This window comes from Fundulus heteroclitus, unplaced genomic scaffold, assembly GCF_011125445.2.
Source record: "Fundulus heteroclitus isolate FHET01 unplaced genomic scaffold, MU-UCD_Fhet_4.1 scaffold_66, whole genome shotgun sequence".
NCBI lineage: Eukaryota > Metazoa > Chordata > Actinopteri > Cyprinodontiformes > Fundulidae > Fundulus > Fundulus heteroclitus.
Window position 1 is genome coordinate 1,889,020 of NW_023397099.1, and position 25,817 is coordinate 1,914,836.

The 25,817-nt window shown below is 40.8% G+C and overlaps 1 protein-coding gene across 13 annotated transcripts in view; it reads left to right on the plus strand.

Annotated features, from left to right (window-relative positions):
• nav3 (neuron navigator 3) overlaps window positions 1-25,817 on the plus strand; it is a 93,798-nt gene that overhangs the window by 47,157 nt on the left and 20,824 nt on the right. For 3 of the 13 annotated variants that reach the window (XM_036133696.1, XM_036133703.1, XM_036133704.1), the window contains 14 exons: window positions 4,436-4,459; window positions 4,616-4,693; window positions 11,747-11,830; window positions 12,929-13,040; window positions 14,625-14,749; window positions 17,517-17,540; window positions 17,905-18,071; window positions 18,267-18,353; window positions 21,140-21,293; window positions 22,157-22,343; window positions 24,449-24,546; window positions 24,638-24,733; window positions 24,916-25,084; window positions 25,262-25,497. In XM_036133696.1, the coding sequence (XP_035989589.1) occupies window positions 4,436-4,459; window positions 4,616-4,693; window positions 11,747-11,830; window positions 12,929-13,040; window positions 14,625-14,749; window positions 17,517-17,540; window positions 17,905-18,071; window positions 18,267-18,353; window positions 21,140-21,293; window positions 22,157-22,343; window positions 24,449-24,546; window positions 24,638-24,733; window positions 24,916-25,084; window positions 25,262-25,497 (1,641 nt within the window). The remainder of the gene's footprint in view (window positions 1-4,435; window positions 4,460-4,615; window positions 4,694-11,746; window positions 11,831-12,928; window positions 13,041-14,624; window positions 14,750-17,516; window positions 17,541-17,904; window positions 18,072-18,266; window positions 18,354-21,139; window positions 21,294-22,156; window positions 22,344-24,448; window positions 24,547-24,637; window positions 24,734-24,915; window positions 25,085-25,261; window positions 25,498-25,817) is intronic. The other 10 variants (XM_036133698.1, XM_036133700.1, XM_036133695.1 and 7 more) reach the window with 7 other exon arrangements.

Below are 25,817 nucleotides of genomic sequence, written 5' to 3' on the forward strand. Positions count from 1 at the left end.
GTGTGTGTGTGTGTGTCACTTTATGGCAAATATGGTATAAAAACCCACCAGCTATTACTTCATTGGGGTAATCTTGTAGAAAAATAGTTTATTGCTAGTTTTTGAATCTGTCTTTGGTAAAGACGATGGATAGTATGAAGTTTATCAGGTGTCTAATTTCAATGGTTAAAAACACACTGCTTTGTTTATGAGCAACGTTTACAATTGTCACTCAAGTTATTTATTTTATAGCATTAATTGTTTGCATTTGGAAGACTTAGTTGCAAGAGGAATATGTGCTGAAATTCTAAAGGATTGTTCATTTGAAACTGAGATCAGGATTGAGTCAAATAATGAAAAGCATATATGGTATAGTGTGATTTTACAACAGTGACAAAAAAAACAATTTTACGCATCTTTTTTATATAGCTTTTACTTTATGTGAAATTTTACATAAAATATAATCAATACATTATAAATTCTGCAAATAAATTACTCAAATAACTTTTTAAACTACACTTAAATAATTTATATATACTCTCATCATTTAATGTATTTAATATTCTGTTTATCTGTGTGAACTTTAATTGATGTTTAATTAAGTTAGGTGTGTTAGAAAACCAGAGAGCAAAAGTTCTGACATAAAGTCAGAACCTGACTGGAAAGTCTTCACACCCCATCCACAAGTTGGTTACTGGTCAGACCAACGTCTTGTTGTTACTTATTTGATAAAAATTTATTTTTTTCTTGGAAAAACACAAGAAAAGGTACACATTTTAAATCCCATGATAAATTTACTGAGAGCGGAAGAAGGATAGAATTCAAAGTAATAATTATACAGTATACAGAAAAAGATGTGTTCACAAGAAATCTAATGACAGTGGATAACATATTAGGTAATAAGGAAAAAGAGAAAAATATGTTTGTAAGATTATCAATAATACCCAGACATTTAAGACAGTCTTAACTATGAAATTAAAAGCTCACATTTATGTGAGATGATTATTTCCTGTTTCTGCTTTTCTGTTTTGGCTATATATTTTTTTAAAATGAAACAAATGTATAACATCTGACAAATGAGCTGAATGCATCCAAAAGCTTTTTAAATTATTGTATTTATAAAGGGGTATAAAGCTATCCAAACCAACCTGTTATGAAAAAGTAATTGAATGAATAGATGTTGTTATTCAAATTTTTTGTAAGCTGAGGCTAATTTTATTACTCACACCAAGGTGTATTTGATGTCAGGCCTGTAGCCCAAAGAATTTAGTTAAATAGATTCAGGCTAAAATATCTCAGAAGGCAACATATTATGCCTGGATCTAAATAAATTCAAAAGCAGAATTTGACATTTATCATCGGCATCTATCTGTCTGATGAGGGTATCGTGCTATTTTATCTTTTCTCTTCAGACCACCAGTGACCAGGACAATATTATTTCCAAGCGTACACAAACAGCTCATCCAGGAGGCTGCAAAATAACACAGAACATCTCAGGCACTGCACCTGGCTTGTTTCAGTTAAGTTCAGTAAAAGTAGATTTATTGTTATTTTTTGGAAGGTGTGCATCCTGGTAGGTTTCATGTAAAACTAACAATTCAGAAAAAGAACTATATACTCAATCAAATCTGGTGGTGGACTGAGGCCAACTTGCCATGGGAGATCCTACCATAAGTAGGAATCTCTGGAAAACATAGTTCTCAGAATCACAGCAGATCCCACAAACCCTCCACCATTTTAAGGCGGTGAACATGATTCAAGAGAGGGGTGATACATGGTGGAGATTTGACATACTGACTAATTATTAAATTCATAATAAAAACTATATTTTGTTTCTTTTATTCTGCAAGTTTGCCCTTACTGCAGAGCCTTAAATTCTTAATTTCTGCTTTGTATGTTGTACCTCTGTGTCGGAATCTTTCCATTTACATTTGACTTTGCAGTTGTGGCACTTGAATTTCTCTGTGAGGCAGAATAAAGCCTATTTCAATTCTATTCTATCCTATTTTTCTTGTATTTCATGTTTCAATCCTCGTAAGATGTATAGTTTTTATGTTATAATTACGATATGAAGACGGTTTTGAAATATTCTACTATCCAATACTCTGCTTTTTCATGATTGTCATGATTGGCAAATGCTTACAGTAATCAATTACACAGAAGAAAATGTTAAAGAGATGTACTACTGAAACCACTAAATCGGCAAATGGTATGTATGTCTTACAAATATCACTTTTTTCTGTCCGTGTAAACAGACATTTCTCCTCTGCCCGTGCTACTTGAGCGCAGTCTGGCATTCATTATTGTAGACCAGAATGTATTTGGTCATAGGCATTAACATCTTGTTGGTATATCTGGCTTTGCAACAACCTGGTTTTCTTCCTACCTATTACATAGATGTTTCACCATAAGAAAAACAAAAACAATGAGTCCTTCTCCATGAAAGCTTTATTAACCTAAGGGGTTCTCCAAGGGTCAATACTTGGGCCATTACTATTTTGTTTTCTCAAACATACATGCCGTTTAAACCTCACAAATTTCCTGATAAAACTGAATTGATTGACTTCCTAACTAAAACCAAAGCAACTGCCTGGCTGATATCTTCTAACAAAACAGAAATTAACATTATAGCACCATCAAATATTTTGTTTTCCTTTATTTGTTAAAACAAATAAAAATAAATGAAAGAAGTATATCCATAAGCAGACAAAAGAAGATGCACCAAATATTCACTTGGACATAGGTCACTGATTTGTTTCCAGTTGTTAATCAAAGTAAATCTATAGTTGTAAACGGGGGAACCTCACCCTAGACCCACATGTGAAATTCATCTTACACTTTTGCGTCTTACTGTTAGGGAACATTGGAAATATGCTGGCAGCTTTACTTGAAAAACATGCACATGCACATATATTTCTTGATTAGACAATTGTAATGCCTGTAAACCAGACTAGACAAAGCCTATCTAAGACGTTTAAAGGTTATACAGAATGCTGTGGACTCATTATAAATAGGTTCAAACAATCTTGATATTATAACTGTGTCTTTTTAATTCATTAAACTGGTTTCCTATCAAGTTCAGAATTCAGTTTAAAGTATTTTGTCCTCACATACATGGAGGGGAATTATTAAATTGTAATGACTGATGCCGATAAGCCCGATATTCAGCGAGAAACATAGTTACGTTTCTTTAAAAGGTTTATTGTGAGGAATGAATAGCGGAGGGTGAGACAGACAAGCAAAACCAGACTTGAACAGATAAGTTATGGCAGATGGTGCAGGCAGGGATGACCAGGAGACCAGAGGATTCAGGTAGAGACAGACCAGAACAGGTGATATGTACCGGGGAACCATCAGAACAGGCCGAGCAAGCGGCTGGAACTTGTGGGGAAACAGGCAGACCTCTACAGCATGAAGACACAGGTAACTTCTACCTGAAGAGTCCAGCTGGCTGAGCACACAGCCACGAATTAAATAATTGAATGTGTATAAATGAATTACATAATTAAATAATCACGATAATAAAATAAAAAAAATGTATTAATAATAAAAATAATTAATATCATATTAACAATAATAATTTAATATGGGTGTGTGGAGGGGTAAGTGAGGGGGCGGGGGTGAGTGAAGGGGAGGGCTTTTTTTTTTGGGGGGGGGGGGGCGGAAATGGGGGGGGGCAATAAATCATCCATCAACTCGATTAATTAAAATTTGACATAACATGCATCCTTTGGTCTCTATTATCTCTCTCATTAATCTGGAATTTAGCCAATATAAATCATTTTGGTAATCCCAGTGGAGCTAAAACAGGAAAGGTTTAGCCGTGCTTCATGTCAAACAGTGAGAACGTTTAAAAGGTGTCCTATTCTACAGTGAATGTGAATATCTGGTTAGAACCGTATGTGACCCTTTTCAGAAATATTCAATTCAATTCAATTTCATTTATATAGTGCCAATTCATGAAACATGTCATCTCAAGGCACTTTACAAAGTCAAGTTCAATCATATTATACAGATTGGGTCAGATTATACAGATTGGTCAAAAATGTTCTATATAAGGGAACCAGTTGATTGCATCAATGTCCCGACAAGCAGTATTCGCTCCTGGAGAAGTGTAGAGCTGCAGGGAGAGTCGTCTGCATTGTCCATGGCTTTGCTGCAATCCCTCATACTGAGCAAGTATGAAGCGACATTGGGAAGAAAAACTCCCCATTAACAGGAAGGAAAACCTAAGGCAGAACTGGGCTCAGTATGAAGCCCGGTTCTGAAATATTCTCTGGTATTTGCAGTTACTGTTGAGCCAGGTCTTCAACCCATGCCTCTCTTGCTTTGCCGCTCATTGTTCACTTCTGACTGGTTATGGTATATTAAATATGTGCCTCTCTGGCCACTCCAGTTCTGCTTGATGTAAGCATGCAACATAGTGTTAATTTTGACTCTTTTCTTTTCAATCAAGGGCCAAACAGTCCAAAATTCCACGGTAATTCCCCCTCACTTTATGTTTTTACACTTAATGTCAATATTTTTGACACACTTTACTATGTAACTGCACTTCTCTTCCCTCATTGACGTTTTCAGCATGAGTATAGACAGGTTAAAGGCACACATTCACCTTTGCTCTCTCATTCAAAACCAGCAAATCAGAAAGCTGCGCCGGGAGCTGGACGCCTCTCAGGAGAAGGTGGCAACCCTCACGTCTCAGCTGGCTGCCAACGTGAGTTTTTTTTTTTCTTTTCAAAAAGATCCCGTTAAACAGACAGCTCATTTCCATAATAAGCTCCTGTTACAAAGAGCAGCTTGTCTCAGCTGTGGAAGCAATAGAAATATCCCCTTGCTTTCAGCCGTCCTATGCGCGCTTTGCAACCATTTCTGTTATCAGATGGGATATTTTCTTGTTTTGATTATGCTGTGCAGATTGTGTCTTTGCATTTGTCTCACCCAGTGAGCCTTTTAGCAACAAAGAAAACCCCAGAAATCTCCCTCAAATCCATCAGAGTAAAAAGACTCACATAGAAATATTTGAGTGGAAAATGGAGCCGAAAGCCTTAGTTTGTAGTTGAAATAGGCATAAAAAAGACCTCCAAACCCTTGAACAAAGTCTTTCTGCTTAACTGCATATAGACTGACAGTCTCCAGCGTCAGGTTGTGCTTCATCCTCCTGCAGTTTGAGGTTCCTGTTCAAGTGTGGAAGCAGACACGGTCGTTTCTGCCTTCTGATGCTTTGACCACAAAATGATGCGAAACCAATGCTGGAAACTGAACAGTGGAGAAACCTGAAGGGTGACACATTTAGTAGTGTTTTCTAGACTTTTGCTCAGCAGTAATAAATGTGGGGAAACAGTGTTTCCCCACATTTGCTGTTGATTTATATTTTATAGAAGGTCTTCCTCTAGGGAAGAATGATTCAAAGAATTGACTTTTACATATAGGCTCAAATATATAAACATAGACTTAAATGTAATTTAGCAAGTTTTAGGTCGACCACACAACTTGTAGCCATCACCAGCCTTCTGGCAAGTCTGGCTGCATAAACTGGTCACTCTTCTTGGCAGAAATATTAGAATTAATTGGCTGGTTTTCTGGGCAAAGACCAACTTTTTGGACGTAGTCCACATAATTTCAATAATGCTGAGGTTGAAGCGGTTCCAGAAGCTTCATGTTAGTGTACTTTTTCTGAACTAAAACTAGTTTAAATGTTTGGGATCAATGGGTTGGAACACCCACGAAAAAATCCCACCTAACCTCACTGCAACTCTGGAAACCGGGAACTTTGAGAACAACAATGCAACCTGCAGCTGGTGATGACTTTTCAGACGTTTGAGCTGTTTGACTACAATGAGCAAAAGAATAGTGTTCTTCAGATCTGAGAACACTGAAGAAACATGGTGGTGGCCTGTTTTACTGCCAGTGCACTTTAATAAAAACCAACAGCTATCCTTTTAAAACTTGAACACAGCTGGTTGTTTAAAAAAACTGCATTTTAAATGGATAAAGCAGAAATGGAATTACCTAACCTGAGCCCTTTTGAAAATTTATGGAGTGTTCCTAAAAGCTGGATCTGTCAGGAAAGCATCCAGTTTAATTAAGCTTTACCTATTTTGAGAGATGAGTGGCTGAATATTCCTTCCACAATTGTGCCAGAAGCTTGCTGACTAGTTTAGCGGGTGGACAAACAGGTGCCTAGGAATCATTTATACAGAAACTTTAAAAATGTCTCTTATTTTACACATATATTTTTACACCCACAAGTTGGAATCTGCCGTAATGTGACAATAAATGGAAAATGTGCTGTTTTCAGCGCTGCCTGGATCTTAAACACATGTATCTAGTGTGTTTGTGTTTTAAATATGTGTTTAACTTTCACCTCCTGATTTCTAAGTACTTTTGCTCTTTTACCTGGTGTCTGCTGAAGTGTATAAAATAATAAATGTCATCTGCGTTTGAGCGCCATTTGGTCTTAAACCATTATCTGGTCGGGTTAAAAAGCATCTTCTGGCATTAAAGTTTCAAATAATTTTTCCAGTAGTGGAGAGGTTGGATCTTCATGTAATTGCAGCTGAACAAAAATACACCAGTCTTCTTTTGAATAGAGGCAAATTATGTCCCCTATATTCCCAAAGGTGTTGAGACCCCTGTCCCAATGAATTAATACAGGTGTTCTGCTCTCTTCCATGGCTGCAGCATCTAGGCATGAAGACTGTTTGTACTTACAATTGTTAAAGAATGGGCCTCTCTCGGGAGCTGAGGGAATTACATCATGGTACCATGACAGGATGCCACAGATCAGACAGACAGAGCGTTTCGAGGCATAAAGGGTCCTCAAGATTCCAGCTGTCTGGACAATCAGTGATTCCAGGTCTTCCAAACTTTGTGGCTCCTACAGATTAGCTCAAGAACTCTGGGGGACAGCTACATGGAATGGGTTTCCCAAGGCCAAACTGCTGCATCCAAAACTTGCATCACCAAGTGTAACACATAGTGATGTAAAGCATGCCGAACCGACATTATTTGGCACTAAAAAGGTACTCTCTGCAGACACAGATCATTCATCGGTTTCTGATAATCCAATAGACCATTCTGGGTTTTGCGGTTGAAATGTGCAGGGATTGAGGTTGGGTTCTCTTAAATAAAGTAGTTACATTTATAACATACATGGCCTGGCACTGTCAAACTCAATTGAGTATTTTCCATCTTGATGGCTGATCTTTAGATTGAATTAGCGTACCGTGATCAGCGTTAGGAAACAATATGGTATAAAAGGAATTTTGAGATTTTCAAAGTTTTTCTCAGTTTTCCTTTTTGACAGCAGTAAAGAAGATCTAAGTTTCACCCTTGGCTATCATTAAATTGGATGTAGACGTTGTTTTTGTTCTACCTAAACTCTCCTCCTTACTAATCCTTTACATATCTCCAAGATTATTACTGTGCCCTTTGTGGGGTTTTGTTAAAAGTAGAGTTGGATGGCATCTAACCAGCCTTAAGGCCCGAAATGGTCATTGTAACCTCCCCATTGGTGGCATCACAATACCCTTGAGTAGTGCATCTCTTCAATGGAGACATCAGACAGTGTTGACAGTAAATACTTCGAAAGTTGCATACATAACTGCAGTTCTATGACTCTTCGATGACCATCAGAAATTCTGGACTGTCAGCACCACCCTCTTGTGGTCAGTATGGATGAATTAGAACAGCTTGTCTATTTGTTTTCAGTTATATAAACCTTTTACCCCTGACCCCAAGAAATTTGGGAAGAACTGGCAGCTCAAGTGGGTTCAGGCCGGAAGAGTAGGGCAGCTTGTTGATCTCTGGGGTGCAAGGCTGATCAGCACCTCCTCCAGGGGGACAGGTGGTCTATGGGCGCGAGGAGTCAGTGCTCACAGGTTGAGTCTGCGGGAGATGCAGAGTTAACGGGACGGGTCTGAGGAGTTGGCATTTTTTAAAGGTCAAGACCTTCACGGATTCAGCTCTGGAAACTGAGCGAAGCTGGCATTGTTGGGCGTTCCTCTGTGAGTTTATTTTTGGACTTGCAGTTCCTCACAGCTGCACAGACAGGGAATACTCTCATTTTCTTTGGACAGCTTTATGCAGACTGCAGGCATGGTGATAAAATGCATGCATGTGTGTGAGTTTGTGTGATTCCCTGACACTCTGTGATCTGTCTGGGCATGCTGCCCATCTTTCTTTGACACACCAGGCTTGACAGGTGTCTCAGGGTGTCTGGCTAAGGATGACAGGAAGAGCAGGCATTGCATACGTACAACCGCACTCAGACAAGGAGGTGTACAAATGAGTGTGGGGCAAACATTGCTGTCATAGACAAGGCTTCAGCGGGCCGTCATTCACATACATAGCTCCACGATTTTTAAGACACAACAAATTTCTGGCGCGGTCCTAACCAACAGATTGGGCAGAATAGATGGTACAGTTTTCCCAACCTGCTGCCATCCTTCAGCATGTTGCTGCTGCATCCTCTGGTGACAGATTGAGACACGAAGAAAAGCCTTTCTCTGATGTGTATGCAGGGGCGGTTCTAGACAGGGGCCAACAGGGGCCCATGCCCCTGTAGAAATGGTACTGGCCCCTGTTATGGCTCCTGTACTAAAGACTTAACATTAAATAAACTTCTAATAATTATTTGCAATGGCAAAGAAACCATAATCGATTGGTCACTTTGACCAATTTTATTTTTTACCTATACAGTTTTACTCTAAGAAGGATTTAGAAATTAAGATGTTTCACGTTTAGCTTTAGCCGTATTGAGCTGGGGGCAAAATTTTCAACTGCTAGATCAGGTGTCTGAAACCTGCAGTTCCAAAACCACAAGTGGCTCACTTAATATTATTACACAGTTAAATATTGCTATTTGATTGTTTCCCTTTTTGTTCTGTGGCCCTGTGAAAAAACACTGGCCCCACCTCGCCCCCCCTGGTAAATTTGGTCTAGAACCGCCACTGTGTGTATGCCACACATTTTACTCTGTGCATTTCTTGCCACTAGCTTTTATAGCATGCAGTCCAGCCTTCAAGCTACCAAAGACAACAAACTTAATTTGTAGAACCTAGTGATGTTACGTGATGTGCCGAGGCTTCGAGGCGTGTGTCGAGTAATGGAGGGGGCGTTTCCGTGAAGCGCGTATCGAGGCTTGCTTCATTTAGGGGAGGAGCCGAAAACGATGACGTCCGAAGCCTCGCTGGCCGGCTGTACCACGTGACTGCTTCGGGAAGTGGCTCAGATGTTGGCGCGGCTTCGACAGCTTTAAAAACCCCACAGGCTCCATTCAAAATGTGGGTTGTTGTAGGCGAGTTGTGGTCAGTTGAGAGAGTGGATAGAGTTTTGATAGTTTGGATAGCAGAGTTGGGATAGTGGTTATTTAGTTTGAGACAGTTAGTTTGGTGTTTGGAGAGTTTAGGAGAGAGATAGATAGATAGGAGATCAGTGCTTTCAACTATCACGCATTGACCGTCACTGACTTCACACAGTCACACGCAACAGATGGCATTTTTCACGCATAAAAATCCCAACGCCCATCTGGGCAGCGGACGATAAAAACTCTGCCTTCTGCTGAGATGTTTCAGCTTGTTTCACAGCTTGTGGCCATCAGTAATTCCTGCTGCAGTTCATGTTAACAGAGCAGCAGGAGGAGCGATCAGAGTTATGAATAATTTTAGTCTTAACCAGCGGTTGAAAGTGTGCCGGTAAGGTCCTGTACTACGTACGCAGGAGGGGAGGGGGGCGGGGGAAGAGAGCTGCTGCCAGATATTGCCTTCATTCAGAACCAGTGATGGCTGCACGCTGGATAATAAAACAGTTCTGCTCACCAGATGCAGTTTAAAAACGCTACGTCTGGTTATAAGTTGTTTTTATCAATTCTGCATTTTTTAACTACATGCACCGTATTTTTGTGCCTCCGCGCTTCGGTGCGCTGCTGCCGTGCGCTTTTTTCAGGTGCGCAAAATTACATTACTTGTAATTTGGGTGCGCGCTTTCATTTTAAAGAACTTGTAACATCAGGAGGCTGATCTCAGACCGGTCAGCTCCTATGATCACTGTATAGGAGCCATTTACAGTTTTTATTTATGCATTTCCCCCGTTTATCCCTCGCACGCAGCGCACCATCGGGTAAAATCCTCCCACCTCACCGCCCAGAGCGCACTGAGGAGAGCAATAGAGATTTGTCTGGTTGACTGAGATGAGAAACCTGTTGCTGTGAAAGGTGATATAGGTTATAAACTGTTACTGTCTAGAATTGCATTGAGCTGAAAAGAGAGGAGACATCAGCAGCTGGATCGTGCGTAAAGACGCAGCGGGAACCTCTGTGTGCTTCAGTGTTGCTGCTGAAGGGAAACTGTGGGACCGTATAGTACTGGGCTAATCATCGGTCACAGTACCCCAATCTGTACATACTTGCACTTATTTATTTATGCACCCCGGCATCATCTGTGCCATGTGAGCGTGTCTTTTCAAAGGTTGGAGAAGTAGTATCAAAAAAGAGAAATCATTTGAAACCAAAAACTGTGGAGAAATTGTTGTTTCTTAATAAAAATGCATGAAATCATCCAAGTTACACAAGCATTAGCCTATTCACTACCCCCTGCCTAGTTCCACAAATACTTTCATTGTCCTCTGCCTGATTAAGCCCATGCCATTTTTCTAGAGTCACAGAAAAACATTATTACACAACATGCCATATCATGTCACTACTATTTTGGGAATAATTACACACAGACAATACATTGAAACAATGTTTTATTATACACATGTGTATACAAAATTTATGTAGACAAATTATCTCGTCCTACACCTTTTGTGAAGTCATTCCCAAGAGTCATAATAGACAAAAATTCAATGCATCACACGTGTTAAGATCCAGCTGGCTGTGATTACACAACTTGCCAGTAGGTGGTGCTGTGTGCACATGAACCGTCAAGAAATGAACCTTTTCTCGAACCAGTTGGCTGAGTGGTTCAATGCCTCATGAGGCTTCATCTCGCCATCACTAGTAGAACCCCATTTTGCTGTAATTATGACTGCGGATCCTTTGCGGTATGTCTCTGCTAGCTTTACACATAAACATGCTGAGGCAGACTTGCATTATTGGCATTATTGGCATTTGCATTATTGGCATTATTGAAGCACTGAGGTAGCATGAAATCCAGCAGCTAAACAGAGAGCAAACTAGGCTGACAGACGTGGAGTGAGTGGAGACTAATGACGAACCGGCGGGGAAGAGCAGACTGAGGGAGGCTTTTGTAGGGAGGCTGGCAGGTGGAGTGAGTTCTGACTAATTAATGCCTAACAGGTGTGACTGATTGCTGAGGGAGTGGAGGGTGAGCTGAGTGAGAGGAGGAGGAGGAGGAGGAACTAAAAAATAACAGGGAAAAAAGCCGGACCAAAACTAAACCATGACAGTTCCAATGTAGCTTTGGCTCTATCCTTAGGGTTCTTGTGATGTACTTAGCTAACTTCTGAACGTCCTTTATTTATTTAGGATGAATAAAGGACGAAGGAAAATAATCCTGAGATTCAATGTATAAAAAAATGTAAACCCATGTTTCCTTTTCCTTCCACAGGTAGGCGCTAATTTGTGTTGCTAACTCACATAAATACCCAAATAAATACTTTGTAATGTGACAAGTAAAGTCAATGATATGAAATACGCATAGATTTTACTTCTGTTCACCAGGTTGTTTTTTTCTTCTTAATCCTGGTTATTTTGCAATGAAATCAAAGTGTCCTGATGCAGATGACATGTCTCGTGTGTCTGCAGGCTCATCTGGTGGCAGCCTTCGAGAAGAGCCTCAGCAACATGACCTGCCGCCTACAGAGCCTCACCATGACCGCAGAGCAAAAGGTACGAGGAGATACAAGTTAAAGGACACCACCTCAGAAGGAGGAGAGATGGGGGGGCACACAAGATGGGCCATTTAATGAATCGCTCTGTGAAAAAATAGAATATGGCAGCTTGGATTATTTCTGTTATCTCTATCTCTTTAGTGTTGTCATGATTTAGCTGTTTCACTAATATCTCAAGATTTCACTGCAAAAAGAGAACTAAAAGTAAGCAAACTTTTTTGTAAAATTTGTGTATTTGTCTTTGATTTGAGCATGTAAATAAGATTATCAGCCAATGGAATGAGTGTTTTTACCCCTAAAATAAGATTTGATATGCTACACTTGAAATAAGATGATGGTGGTGAGTTGTTCCTATTTTAAGTGAAAAAATCGTATTCCATTCGCAGATTATCTTATTTGCCTGCTCAAATCAAGGAAAAATACATTAATTTCAAGAAACGTTTGCTTACTTTTAGTTCCCTTTTTGCAGTGTTGTCACACTTTAGACAAAGTTGAGATTGTTTGAAGAGAAAACCTTCTTTTGAATCTGCCAAACTCCCTATGATTTTTTTATTTCTAAATATCTTGACAAGAGCTTCACACTGATCACTGCTTCAGCATCAGTATCTTTAGCTCAGAGGGCTGATGGGACCTGGTAGCTTTTGAATCCTCTAGGTGTTAAAGCAGACAGCTGAAAGGCCTTTGACGAACAGTACTATTCTAACTTTTAATTAACGCCGTGTCCCTATCCACAGCTCTCAGTGGGCTGAGGTGGAGGACTAAATAGGAGGCTCCTTCTCCTTTGTGAAGTCAGCTCAACAAAGAGTGCAGCTTTTTTCCTCTGCCTAGCAGCAGGCACTGGTTCCTACATCTAACAGGAAAACTTTTCCTTCTTCCTTTCTGACTCATTAAAACTACTGTCAAAGCCAAGCTTAGAAAACGTGTTCACTTTATAGTAGCTTATGTGTTGATTGCAGAACACAAAGTGCCCTGGTCGGGTCATTGAATCGCCGTGTTTGTTTTTTCTGGGCTACAAAGATAATGTACCCTCATAAATAGTGTTTCTGCGATGCTATAAAAGGAACCACTTGTTCTTGTCCTTGTTTTCACGCTCCAGGAGTCCGAGCTGGCTGAGTTGAGAGAAACCATAGAGATGCTGAAGACCCAGAACACGGACGCTCAAACGGCAATCCAGGTGGCGCTAAATGGTCCAGACCACCTGCACAAAGGTAACAGAACCAGCGGGGTGTGCTTCCTATACTATGACTATTGCTGAAGTCTTTCTGCTGCCTGATTCTTTTTATACTCCTGTGCATACATAATATTTGGCTTTCTGCAGATAGCAACTTTTTTAAAATGTTTCAGATTGTCAAATGTATTTCAATTCTAGAGAACTAAGAACTGAATAAATACAAAAAGCAGTTTTCAAATGATGATTCCATTTTTGGATCGAAAAAACTATCCAAGCCAACCTGACCCTTTGTAAAAGAATAGTCAACTGCTTGTTTAATCATGACTTTTTGGAAAGCTGAAGGGATTCTCACTAGCCATACAGCCCTGTTGACCTGTAAAATCAAGGAAAAAAGGCTGAAATAAATTGAAAAGCAGCACATAATGCCCCAAACAAAAAAATTAAATTAAATTAAATTCAAGAACAGGTGGGGATAAACTCATTTGCGTCATCAGTCCAGCAAACCACAGGTGGAATCATTTTCTGCAACTGGAGAAAACATGGGACACTGGTGATCCTTCGCAGGAGTGTCAGCATCCAGCAGCAACTCATCCAGGTAGTCACTAAAGCTCCCAGAACATCCAAAAGCCTCTCCTGCCTCAATTAAGGTCAGAATGCATGATTTATCAATAGAAAAGCGACTGGGCTAGAGAGTTAGGGATAGGGTGGAGTTTACCATTAGGAGGTTAGAGGATTAGAGTTAGGACCAAAACTACAATTCACCAAGAACAAGACAGATGCCGACATCACATTTACACAAATCTTGATGATTCCCAAGACTTTTGGAAGAACATTTTTTTGACTGATGAGATGAAAATGGACCGTTTAGGAAGCTGTGTTTCCTGTTAGATCAGACGTAAAGCCAACACGGCATGTCAGAGGAAAAGATCCTCATACCTACATCCAGATATGATAATGGCACTGTGATAGTTTGGGTTGACATCAGGAGCTGGATGGCTTGCTGGAACCATGGAACCATGGATTCAGCTTTTCAGCAGAAACCCGCAATGCTCAAGCATACATGGCATATACAACCGGACAATGAACACAGCCAGTCCATTTCTGAATGGTTTAAAACAAATATAAAGAAGGCTGTGGAATGGCCTAAGCAAAGTCTGGACACAGATCTGGCTGAGATGTTGTGGCATGACCTGAAACAGGCCAGTTCATATTGGAGAAGACTTCAGCGCAACATTTGATGGGACTAAAACTCCTCCATGGGGATGTAAAAGACTCATTGCCGGTTAGGATGGCAGCTATGGTGGTGCAGATAGCTTTTCTTCTCCATAAAAGAAAACTCTTTGTCAGATATTAAGAATTAGTTTAATGATCTAAAAATTTAATATTAACAAAAAAAATGAAATAAAAGTAACCTGTGAAAGGAGAACTGCTTTTCCAAAGCACTGTACATACTGTAGCCCTGAAAGAGCCTCTGTCAGGCTGTAATGGTGACCTTTTCATGCACCAGTCTGTGTAGCGTCACAAAGTCTTAAAGCAGAAACTACACCAGCCGTCACGTTTCTACCCCGCTCGTCAGCTTAGTGTTTTCCGCACTGAAGGGTGCTTTGTCTGTCTCCTTCAGACCTCCGGATTAGACGGCAGCACTCGTCAGAAAGCATGTCCAGCATCAACAGTGCTGCCAGTCACGCCAGCATGGGCAGCTTGGGCAAGGATGCCGAGGATAAAAAGAAGAAGAAAAAGAGCTGGGTAAGTGGGGGATGAAAAAAGAAGAGAAAAATTACCATTACAATTACACAGTCCGGGAATAAGGAAAGGCTTCCCCGCTGTAAGTACAGTCACGGGAAGAACTGTCAACACCCAATCATTTAGTAGCTTGTAGAGTCAGCTTAGTTTCTGTATGATTTTATATGTTGTTTGCATTATTATGGAGAAATATCAGCCTAATCTTCTTCTTGGTATTGCTGCAGTTCATTATTGTTGGCACCTGTCTGGAAGTGCTGCCTAAGTGCTTCCTGTAAGGTTGAGGTCTGGATTTTGACACGCCCATTGCACAACTTTGATTCTTTCTGTTTTCAGACCTTTTGTTGCAGATTTGATGCTGTGCAGTTTGGCTCAATCCTAACCTGCCGGACAGTTGGTCTAACAACTGACTTTAAATTAATTAGTATACAGAGGAGCTTCTGATCCACTCAATGTCTGCAACCTATGGTGGTCCTGTAGCTGCAAAACAAGCCCGTATCATGACAACACCGCCTCCCCGCTTGTGTTTTCTACCCATGGATAATTTTTCTTGCTGTAAAATGATCTTTAGACCCTTTCCAATTTGATTTGATTTGGACAGAAATACTGTAATTGTATTTTGGTTCTTTGCTGATATTTTTCCCTCTTCACATTCACTATGGTGATGTTCACTCAGTCAGTCAGTTTGATTTTCAGCACTTGGCTGAATACTTTTACTCTTCCATTTTATGGGAGCAGCAAGGGTGTACTTAGTTTTTCCAAGACAACATTGACAGCTGGCAAAATTCTAATTTCTTATCTGATTACAACTGCAAAGTAAAGTCAACTGCAAAGTGAAGTCTTAAACAGCAGGAAAAAATAAATGAAAAAGGAAAGTCAACTGTAACTAAAGTATGCTAACAACGTTGGTCTACATTTGGCTTTTGGGTGTTTTTTCATGTAAAACCATGTCACATTTAAATAAAGCAGCAATTGGATAACTAAACAGTTTGGATGGGTTTACAGGGATGTGGAAAATTAGAACACAGAGCTTTGTAAAGAAATGGTTACAAATCGCTTTCTATTATTGTTTTTATTTGTTTTTTGACTGGAAAGTGATTTACTTGTAATCACCTTGCTTTACTCATCAAACTATGGATATCAAGAAAAATGTGTGTTCTGAGGAAAATTTTGGATACAGTAGGTGCCAAAAACATCTGCTACCTGCTTTGATTGAAATACCTTCAGTGAGATGATTCTTGAATCCATCTTACAGTTTCTGTCATTGGTCTCTCCTTAAGTTAATTCAGCTATGAGATGTCTGAGTGGTTTCCTATATGTGCATCCTCTTTTGAATCGAGTGGACAATATATCAATGCACTCTTGTACTCCAACAGCAACGAGATCCTGCTGTAACTTGTATGGACCCTCGTGTCTGGGCGTGAAGGTTATTTTTAATATCCTTCCCTTGGGGGTGATCATCTGTACAAATTTGTTTGAGTCATCTTTAAATCTCTTTCCAAACACATAAGCTACTAAAACCTTATTTCTACAGGCTTCGGACAGATCTTAGGATCTCACCGTGACCTTCACTCTCACTGTCACAATCAGAAAATGTGGAAACAGGGCAAACCTCCATAATAATAATGAGCAATGATGTTTCTATCATTTGCACCTGATGAGATATAATTTTGTGTGATTTTAACCATTTTAAGTAGAAATAATAATGATGGGGTGTCCTAATTTATTCCTCACCAAAAATTGCCTTTTTCATTACATCTTTGCAGCAATTCTTTCTTCAGTGTTATTTGTTTAACTATACAATATTTCTTCAGTCTCTAATTGTTGTTGAGATTATGATTTACTTACTTAATATGTAAGGTGACCTTACTTTTTCACATGCCTGCCTTCAGGTTATCCAGCATAAATGCTTAATTGCTGCAGACTTCTGGAGTCTCATTTTTTCTTCTCTAAAATGTTTTAGAGATTTCTGGCAGGGATGTATTTGTTTGCCGTTTTTAAGTTGGTATTTGTGCATCAGCCTGTGAAGAAGCACAAGAAGCTATGTGATGACATCATCAAGTGCCTTCAACACTGCTGACATGTTTACACGTTTTCCTGTTTCTCTCACATTTGGCTCTTCATTAGAGCTGTGCTATGTAGTCAGAAATCCTGTGCTGCATAAAAAAACTGAATTAAAGACCTTTCTTCTTTCTGTTTGGTTTTACTTCTTACTGTAGCAGCTCCCCCTGCCTGCCTGGCTTTATTTACTGCAGCCCCGTGAGTCAGACCGAGGCCATGTTAGAAGTTTGGTCTCAGCCGAAGAGCAGAGAACTGGAGCTGCTTTTCCGTCTCTGTCGCAGAAAAGAAAAAAAACAGTTGCCCTTAAAATAAAATGAAATGAAATTTAAGCTAGCTAGTGTCCAACACTATGTTTCAAGGGTCAGCCAAAAGGGGAAGAATACACTTTTAGGTCAGCGGCCATGAGGTTTTGTCTGGTTACTGTAATTTTTCTGATATGGGTTAGTGTTCTCTAGACTTACCCTCCAAGTCATGCGGGTTCCAGGTGAATTGCTCGCCTTTTCCGGAAATGGTCTCGTTCTTATGAAGTAAACCAGCTTCTGACATTTTTTTTATCCCTCTGCCAGCTGTAATAACTGGACTTTCTCTGCCATGCTTTGTAGAGCACAGCCACTCACTGCTGTTAGGGAGAGAACAAAGTGTTGTAGATGGGTGTCTGTTGAGCGTGTGTGTGTTTGCGTGCCTTAATGTTGGGTGTGTTCTGCATCTTCAGGTGGCTGATTCCATCCCAGCTCAGGTCAGTGGTCTCCAGAGCATCTTCTGATTGTTTTCAGTGGTCGTTTCCCTTTGCCCCTAATCTTCCACACTCTTTTCTCTCGTTCTTTGGAACATCAGCATGGATACAGCAACCATCCTCCCTTTTCCCATTTGTTTGTCCTGCCTTGTTCACGTCGACTGCCTTTTCCGCTTTAATGTTTAGCCCTTCCCTTCCATCCCTCCCTCATTCTCAGTTCTACATATGGTCTTGCTTTCTGCTTCTTTGCCTAAAACAGACTGTGGCCATTGCTTGGAAACAGCACGGAGCGACTCCCCGATCCACCAAGAAAAGATGCCTGTAAAGAAATGACACACACTCCTTCTGTCTGCTTTTTGCATTGCAGCTGCGTAGCTCCTTCAAGCAGGCGTTCAGCAAGAAGAAAACAAAATCACAGTCGGCCCACGACGAGATGGAGGAGATGAGCGACTCCGTGCCCTCGTCGCCCAAACTGCAGCACGACAACCGGCAGGGCAGCATCGCCACGCTGCACTCCTCCCCCTCCACCACGGAGTGAGTTTTACACACACAATGACACAAAGATTCCCGGCCACCTCTTTGGTTCCTTTTTCTCATTTGAGTGAATATAATTAGATTTTTTTTCTGTTTCCTTTAAATTAACATCTTTAAATCATCACCTCACTCTTTCTTCCAACCACTCTCTATCTCTCTCCATACTGTTCTAAAACATTTCTCTACCTGCTGTAGCAAGTGCATTTGCGACAGCAAGACCTCCCAGCTATGGACGGCAAAGAAAAAGCATAACGGTCATGTGGTCTACAAACACAGATCTCGGTAACTGGCACTGAGGGGCATGCTCCCTGGGAGTGTGTGTGCTCTGGGTTGCGTTTGGTGTGGCTTTCTCTTTTCCTGTCAGTGGCTTTAAATTTGGTTTAAGAACACAGAAGTATCGAGTCAGATCTCCTTAAATATACACTGCCTTGTAAAAATATTCAAACCCACACACATTTTGACATGTGATGCTCCAACTAGGGCTGGGAATTTATTGACCTGTTTTATCATTATCGGGACAAATTTCTTATCATGATGAGAATTTGGATTTATCTTGACAACAATAAATTACAACTAATGGTTTCTGAAAGCCCCCAGAAGTGCCAGTATCGTCAGGATTGTTATATTTGCATTTTTTTATACTGTTACTTTATTGAGAGAATCAATAAATATCATTAAATGTGGTTACTGTGTGCAGTTTGGTAATAAAAAATCACTCTTTTTCATGTAACTAGAGTCCTAATGAAACACACAGATTTTGTTATAATATATGATACATTACAACATTTGTGCTTAGTGGGCTATATTTGACATAAAGTCACAGCCACACAGTTACCTGAAAAAGACTGCAAGAAGTTGTAAATAGTATTTTATAAGCACTTTTATCGTTATCACAACATCACCACAATATATCTTGGTAGAATTTAAGGTCCACATCGCCCACCCCTAGTTATGACAATGAAATTCTGTATATTTCATTAGGTTTTACGTCATGGAGCAACACAAAGCAGTGCATAATTGTGAAATGGAAGGGTAATCCCCTCCTCAATATTTGATAGGAATGAACCACCTCCGTTATGATGACGGTGGAGCACAGCAGCAAGTTGCCAAATCCTGGAGAGGTTTAAAGCTGGGTTACCTTTTATAACAATGTCCCTAGCATTGAACATCTTACAGAGCATTGTCAAGCCATCGTTAAATTTTTAATTGCAGTAGAAACAACTGACAGGCAGGGCAAGGAGAGCAGTAATCAGAGCAAGGCATGGCAAGGCAACTTTATTTGTATAACACATTTTCGTCCAAAGGCAACTCAAAGTGTTTGTATATATAATTTAATAAAAACAAACTTAAATACATAAAATAAGACACTTAAAACGAGTTTGAAAATAAATAAATACAAATTCACTAAGGATAAGCAGTGGCAAATAGAAAGGTTTTGAAACTTGTTTTAAAGGAGCTAAGGGTAGGAGCAGGCTTACAGTTCACAGGAAGCTTGTTCCAGATTTTTGGAGCATAAATACTGAAGGCTGCTTCTTGTTCTGATTGTTGGAATGGTGAGTAGATATGACTTAGATGATTTTAGGGCTTGTAAAGGTTTATAATATTGCAGAAGTTCTAAGATGTAGTTAGGGCTCTCTGACCAGTAAGTGCTTTGTAGACCATTAATGAGAGCCGCAGATATGAGGCTTATGGTGACTCTGAAGGAGCTTTAGAGATCTACAGCTCAGTTGGTCTGGTTAGAGGAGACCAATTTTGAACTTTTTGGCCTGAATGTAAAAACAAACAAGCAAAAACTTGTGCAATGCTTTGTTCCATTGTATCAACAGCAAGCGCCTGAAACCAGACTCGTTTTTTCATTTACCTCATTACCTTGGTTGAGTCTACCTTGAAATGTGGGAGGGAGGGGCCGAGTATTACCAATGTCTGTGTGAGCCATCATAGGCTGAGAGGAGAGAAAGGAGTTAGCAGTGCAAGTGAACATAGATACAGGGACAAATGGAGCGAAAAACGACAGAAGCACAGAAAATTGTGCAACAATTTCTGACGATTGCCTCAATTACTTGATCGGAAATTTGCCAATTGTGATTCATATGGGAATAATCAACCTCTAGTGATGTACTTTTTTTCAAGTGGCAAGTTTTTATGATTAATATTACTACTGTTAAATACGTTTTGGCCATACCATTTTAAGCAGGATAGTTGCTAATTATTCAGAATAATGTTTACCGTACTGGTAAACATTATCTGTAAACATAATCCATCTGTACATTTTATAAGAGTACATTTTACTGTACCTCTAAGATCAAAACATATTGTGATAGATGTGTTAAAAAAGGCTCGGTCAAAGCCCAAGTAAGAATGGGTAAAAATCTTAGTCACTGCATCTGCAAAGCTGGTGAATACAAGCTCTAAAAGACTAGCTACAATGAAAGGTGGCTCTAGATTGACTAAAATACAAACGCAAAAAAATACTTTTCAGATTTTCCTTTTCCAGAAACCTTGCATTCCACCTCATAATCATCCAACATCTGCATCTCATAATTTGTGTTGGTCCATCACATAAAATTCTAATGAATGCAGAAATGTTCGAGGGGTATGAATACTTTTGAAAAGCACCAAAAGTGGTGCTGAGTTGGAAAAAAGGGTGAAAGGTTGGCCGGAATGCGGCTGCCGATGTTAGGCGGCTAGTGAGATTATTTCAGTTTAACATGTCAGGCGGAGCTTACCTCTGTGATGTGGAAGGTTTTCCAAACATAAAGGCATGTTTTTGACAAGACAAATCTTTCCCTCCAGCCAACCAAACTGTCATGGTAGAAATTGCAGCTGAAGGGCTATGAATGGAAGTGAGGCGCTGTTTCAAATGCTCCATTTCCTCTTTCACCACACTGACGGCCATTACCACCGACCTTCCCTCTGAACTAAAGCTTCCCCATTTCCTTTAAGCATAGTCGCGCCGGATTGTGTGTGCTGTGTGCGTGTTTGCTATAACCCCAGAGGTGACCCCCCCCCCCCCACCACACACACACCCACCCACTCCTCCCCCTTCTTGTGTGTAATCACCATTTCAGGCTGTGCGAATGCACCGAGGCCGAGGCAGAGATCATCCTGCAGCTCAAGAACGAGCTAAGAGAGAAGGAGCTCAAGCTGACAGACATCCGCCTGGAGGCACTCAGCTCTGCGCATCATCTGGACCAGATCCGAGAGGCCATGAACCGCATGCAGGTGAGGCAGGAACCGGCCGATAACACCGCCGTCGACACAGGCATCAGTCACAGGGACTGTTTGATTGCTTTATTGATGCATTGATGCACCTTTTACTGCATTGTTGCTGGTATTGGTTTGAAATAAGACCGAGATTATGATCATGAGGTATAAAATGTTACAAATTGAAGTGTTATTGCTAGGAAAAAGTATTTGCCTCTTTACAGATTTCTTACTGTGACTGTCTCTTGCGTAAATGCTTTGTTAGCTTGATCCAACATGTAACAGGGTCTAGTTGGTACGACTGAACCAAACAATTATTGTTAATCACAGTTAATTGACGATTAAAGGGGGTTGGGAGTTATATTTGCACAGAGGGCCTGGTTTGCTTGGATAGCTTCTTTTCCTTAATAATTAAAGATGCAACCTTTGTAAGAAGGCAATAAAAATTCTCCAATTGAGGCACTTGATTTTTTTTTTTATGCCAGCACCATTAATGTAGTATATGTGGCTGACTGTTTTTTTTTTCAGCCATGCTATGTTGTGATTCGATTTTTAAAAAGCAAAGCACGTTGTGAAAAAATATCTCAAAAGCCTCACTTAAGTGGATCTTTGTAGATCTGGATTATCTGGTTTGTGGAAACCTGTAGTCTGCTGTTAGATCCGGGATCATGTAATATTCTTTATCTGAGACTTAATATTTAGTACAAAGGAGGCCTTCCAGATCAAAAAGACCCTCTCAGCCCATAATTCCAGCGCTACGGATTCAGAATAACAACAGGCTAAATGCAGGGTCAAGATGAACTGCTATCTGCTGGAACTGCCTTTTGTCAATGCTTTTTAATGCACTTTCCCTTAGATCTGTTCTTTTCTCTAAAACCCAGAATGAGATTGAGACGCTGAAAGCAGAAAACGATCGCCTCAAGTCAAGCGGTAACGCCACACCCACGACGACTCCCGTCAAGACAGCCCGGCCGCCCTCCGAGGCCTCCAGCACCTCCTCGTCCTCTTCGCGCCAGTCGCTCGGACTGTCGCTTAATAACCTTAACATCACTGACACCATCATGTCGGGTGAGTTCACCGTCAATCCCATCCATCTTGAGAAACACACAAAGTCAAACTTCAAACAATATTATTGTCAGCTCTGTTTACACACTACTTGTATTTACGTTACAACCAAGACACAGGACCTGTACATCTAACAGTGGAACAGTGACCGGAAGAAAGCCATGGGTCCGGATTGGACATGGTGGTGGCAGCATCATGATGAGGGGATGTTTTTCTTCAGCAAGGACAGAGTTAATAGGAAGATGGCCAGAGCTAAATGCACGACATTCCTGGAAGAAAACACGTTAAGAGCTGAAAAAGACTCTACACTGGGGCAGAGCTCAACCCACAGAGACTAAATACAAACATCTTTGGATTTTATTCATGAAAATCTTTGAAAACCACAAATACTCTTCCATTTCACAGTGATTTGGTAATTCCTGTTTGACCATCCTGTAAAAATTCCATTAGAATGCATTGAGGTTTGTGGTTGTGAATGTGACAATATGTGATATCACAAAGTAATAATTCATAGAGGTGCTGGATATTTAAAATAAATACCAGGATACTGCAAAAGAAATCAGGCTGGAAATGCCGTAATGGCAAAGTTCCACTCTGACAGTCTGCAGCAGAACAGGATGCTATTCCACAATGAAGGATACTCAGGTGAACAGGGTGGAAAACATCTCTTAGCATGGTCCGTTTAAGAAGAAGAAGTTTGTTTGTCTCACTCGTTCTGTAAATTATAGAAAAGGCCCTTATTAACTGATGGTGTAATAAGCAAAGAGCAATGGTGCGTGGATGGCTAGAAGAAGCGGCTGTTATCACCTCAACACAGAGGTGATATTATTATTTTTATTTTTTTTATGTTGGCGAGACGCTACTGTGGCGGCCGCGGCGAGGCGGCAGCGGCGAGGAGGCCGCGGCGAGGAGGCCGCAGCGGTGGCTGCGGCTTGGCGAGGCGGTGGCGTCTCGCCAACATAAAATAATAATTATAATAATAATAATAATAAAACTGGCGAGGCGGCGGCCTGGCGAGGCAGCCGCGGCGGCTGCGGCTTGGCGAGGCGGCGGCGGTGGCGTCTTGCCAACATAAAATAATAATAATAATAAAAAAACTGGCGAGGCGGCAGCGGCCGCCTCGCCAAGATAGCGCTGCGGGAAGCTGGATGTTCATACTTTCACTGTGTTAGTCATTGTTTGTACTGCCGTTTTTCCACTTTTCGTTGCGTTCGCCTGTCTGCTAAGCTCAAAACAACCGCGCCTGGCTTGATGGAGAAACCAGAACAGCTGAGCATCTTTACGACAGTGCACTTTTACTTTCGCCCTCTGGGGGGAGCCTCGCTGGAAAATCAACCCCGGTTGCATAGTATACCTTTAAGAGGCAAAAGCTGAAGAACATTTTGAAAAATAAATAACTGTTACAGTACATGTTGTTGCCAAAAATGTTTGATCATCCACTCTCACACACATATGTACCCGAGTAACGTCCCGTTCCTAATCCAAAAGATTTAATATAATCTCCACCTCAGTTTAGCAGCTATAACGTCCCATGAAGTCAGTATACAAATCAGCTAATGCATAAAAAACTCACTAGTACACGTCTTTATAGAGCGTGTTGGAACAGGCAGAGGCCTTCCCCAAACTGTTCCAACAAGAGCATAAAATTGTCCAAATTGCCTTGGTGTGCTGAAAATTGGCTTCCTTTCAGTGAAATTAAGGGGCTGGCTTCAACTCTTCCAAAAAAAAATTATAATAAATTTACACTTGACACTACCTGACCCAGCTGGTCCATCGGACTGTCAGGCAGAGAGGGTGATTATCACTCCAGGGAACACACCTTCCCTTCTCTGGAGTCCACCAGCACTGTCCCCAACACTGCATCTAATGTTTTGCATTACACTTAGTAATGTAATGCTGGATGGCAGCTGCTAGGTCAGCTTATGAGAGGTGGAGCAAACTCATAGAATAGCTTTAGTGACTTTGGCAAAAATTATCAAATATACTCATAAGAATAAGCATCCATCACCTACCTATGTTCCACATTGGGCCTTCACACTTGCAGTTTCTTGATGGGTAATCAATTCATCGTAAATATGTTATTTGTTGACAGAACATCTTCTTTTCAGATATTCTACTGGATGATAGCTACGAGGGAAATCTCCGTAAGGAAAGTCGGAGTGTGCGGATAGTGGTCAGCATCAGCAGAGGGCCAAAAAGCACCAAGGTTGGGAAATGACCATTCCTCCGGCTTGGGTTGCATTAATATATGCTTATTCCTCCTGACTTTTGGTTGAACAAGTCTGCCTACTCTTTAGGGTTCACAAAGCCAGGAGTACCTGATTGGATCTATAGGTGTCAGCGGGAAGACCAAGTGGGACATCCTGGATGGGGTCATTCGACGCCTCTTTAAGGTAAGCAGACCCCCCCCCTGCCCCCCCCCCCCCTAATTATACAACAATAAGGAAAAGTTTAAGCTAGCTCAGGTGGAACATTAAGTCAAAAGTCTTAAAAGTTGTAGTTTCAGTTATCTATTTCTGTTTGCCATTTCCACATGAATAAATGTTACACCTCCCCCGTTTCCATCCTCTGGTAGGAGTATGTGTTCCGGGTCGATCCTGGGACCAGCCTGGGTCTTAGCTCTGACAGCATTGTGGGCTACAGGATGGGGGAAGTGATTCGCTGCCATGCCTCTGAAGTGCCTGAGCTGTTGCCCTGCGGCTACCTGGTGGGCGACAACAACATAATCAAGGTTAACCTCAAAGGTATGCAGGCAAAGGAGTCTATATCAGGATTTAGTATTGTATTTGTATTTTCTTTGGCCTTCATGCCAAGATTAAACAGCCAGCTTTTACATGATTGCGCCAGAAACCCAGCGAGTGAAATGTAAATTCAGTCTGTCATCTGTCTGCTTTTGACGTTTCCGTCCCACTTCATTGTAGGTGTGAAGGAGAGCAGCATAGACAGCCTTGTGTTTGACACGCTTATTCCAAAGCCCATAATCCAGAGGTACCTCAACCTGTTGATGGAGCATCGGCGGATCATCCTCTCAGGGCCCAGCGGCACCGGAAAATCCTTCCTGGCTGCCAAGCTGGCTGAGTACATCATTACTCAGATGGGGCAGGAAGTGACTGAGCACAATGTGGCCAGCTTTAATGTCGACCAGAATTCCAGCAAGGTAAAGGGGGATCCAGAGGTTGTCTATTTTTAATTCTTCTACCAGTAGTTTTAATGTGATGGAACAATGCAAATTAGAGCACATGTGTGAAGCGGAAGGGAAGCGGAAGGGAAATATATACAGTATATATATACAGTGAGTCCAAGAAGTATTTGATCCCTTGCTGATTTTCTTCGTTTGCCCACTAATAAAGATCTGATAATTGTGCACGTTTAATGGTAGATGTATTCTAACATGGAGAGACAGAATATCACAAAGAAAATCCTGAAAAAAATTCTAAGGAATATATATTAATTAATTTGTATTGCATTGAGGGAAAT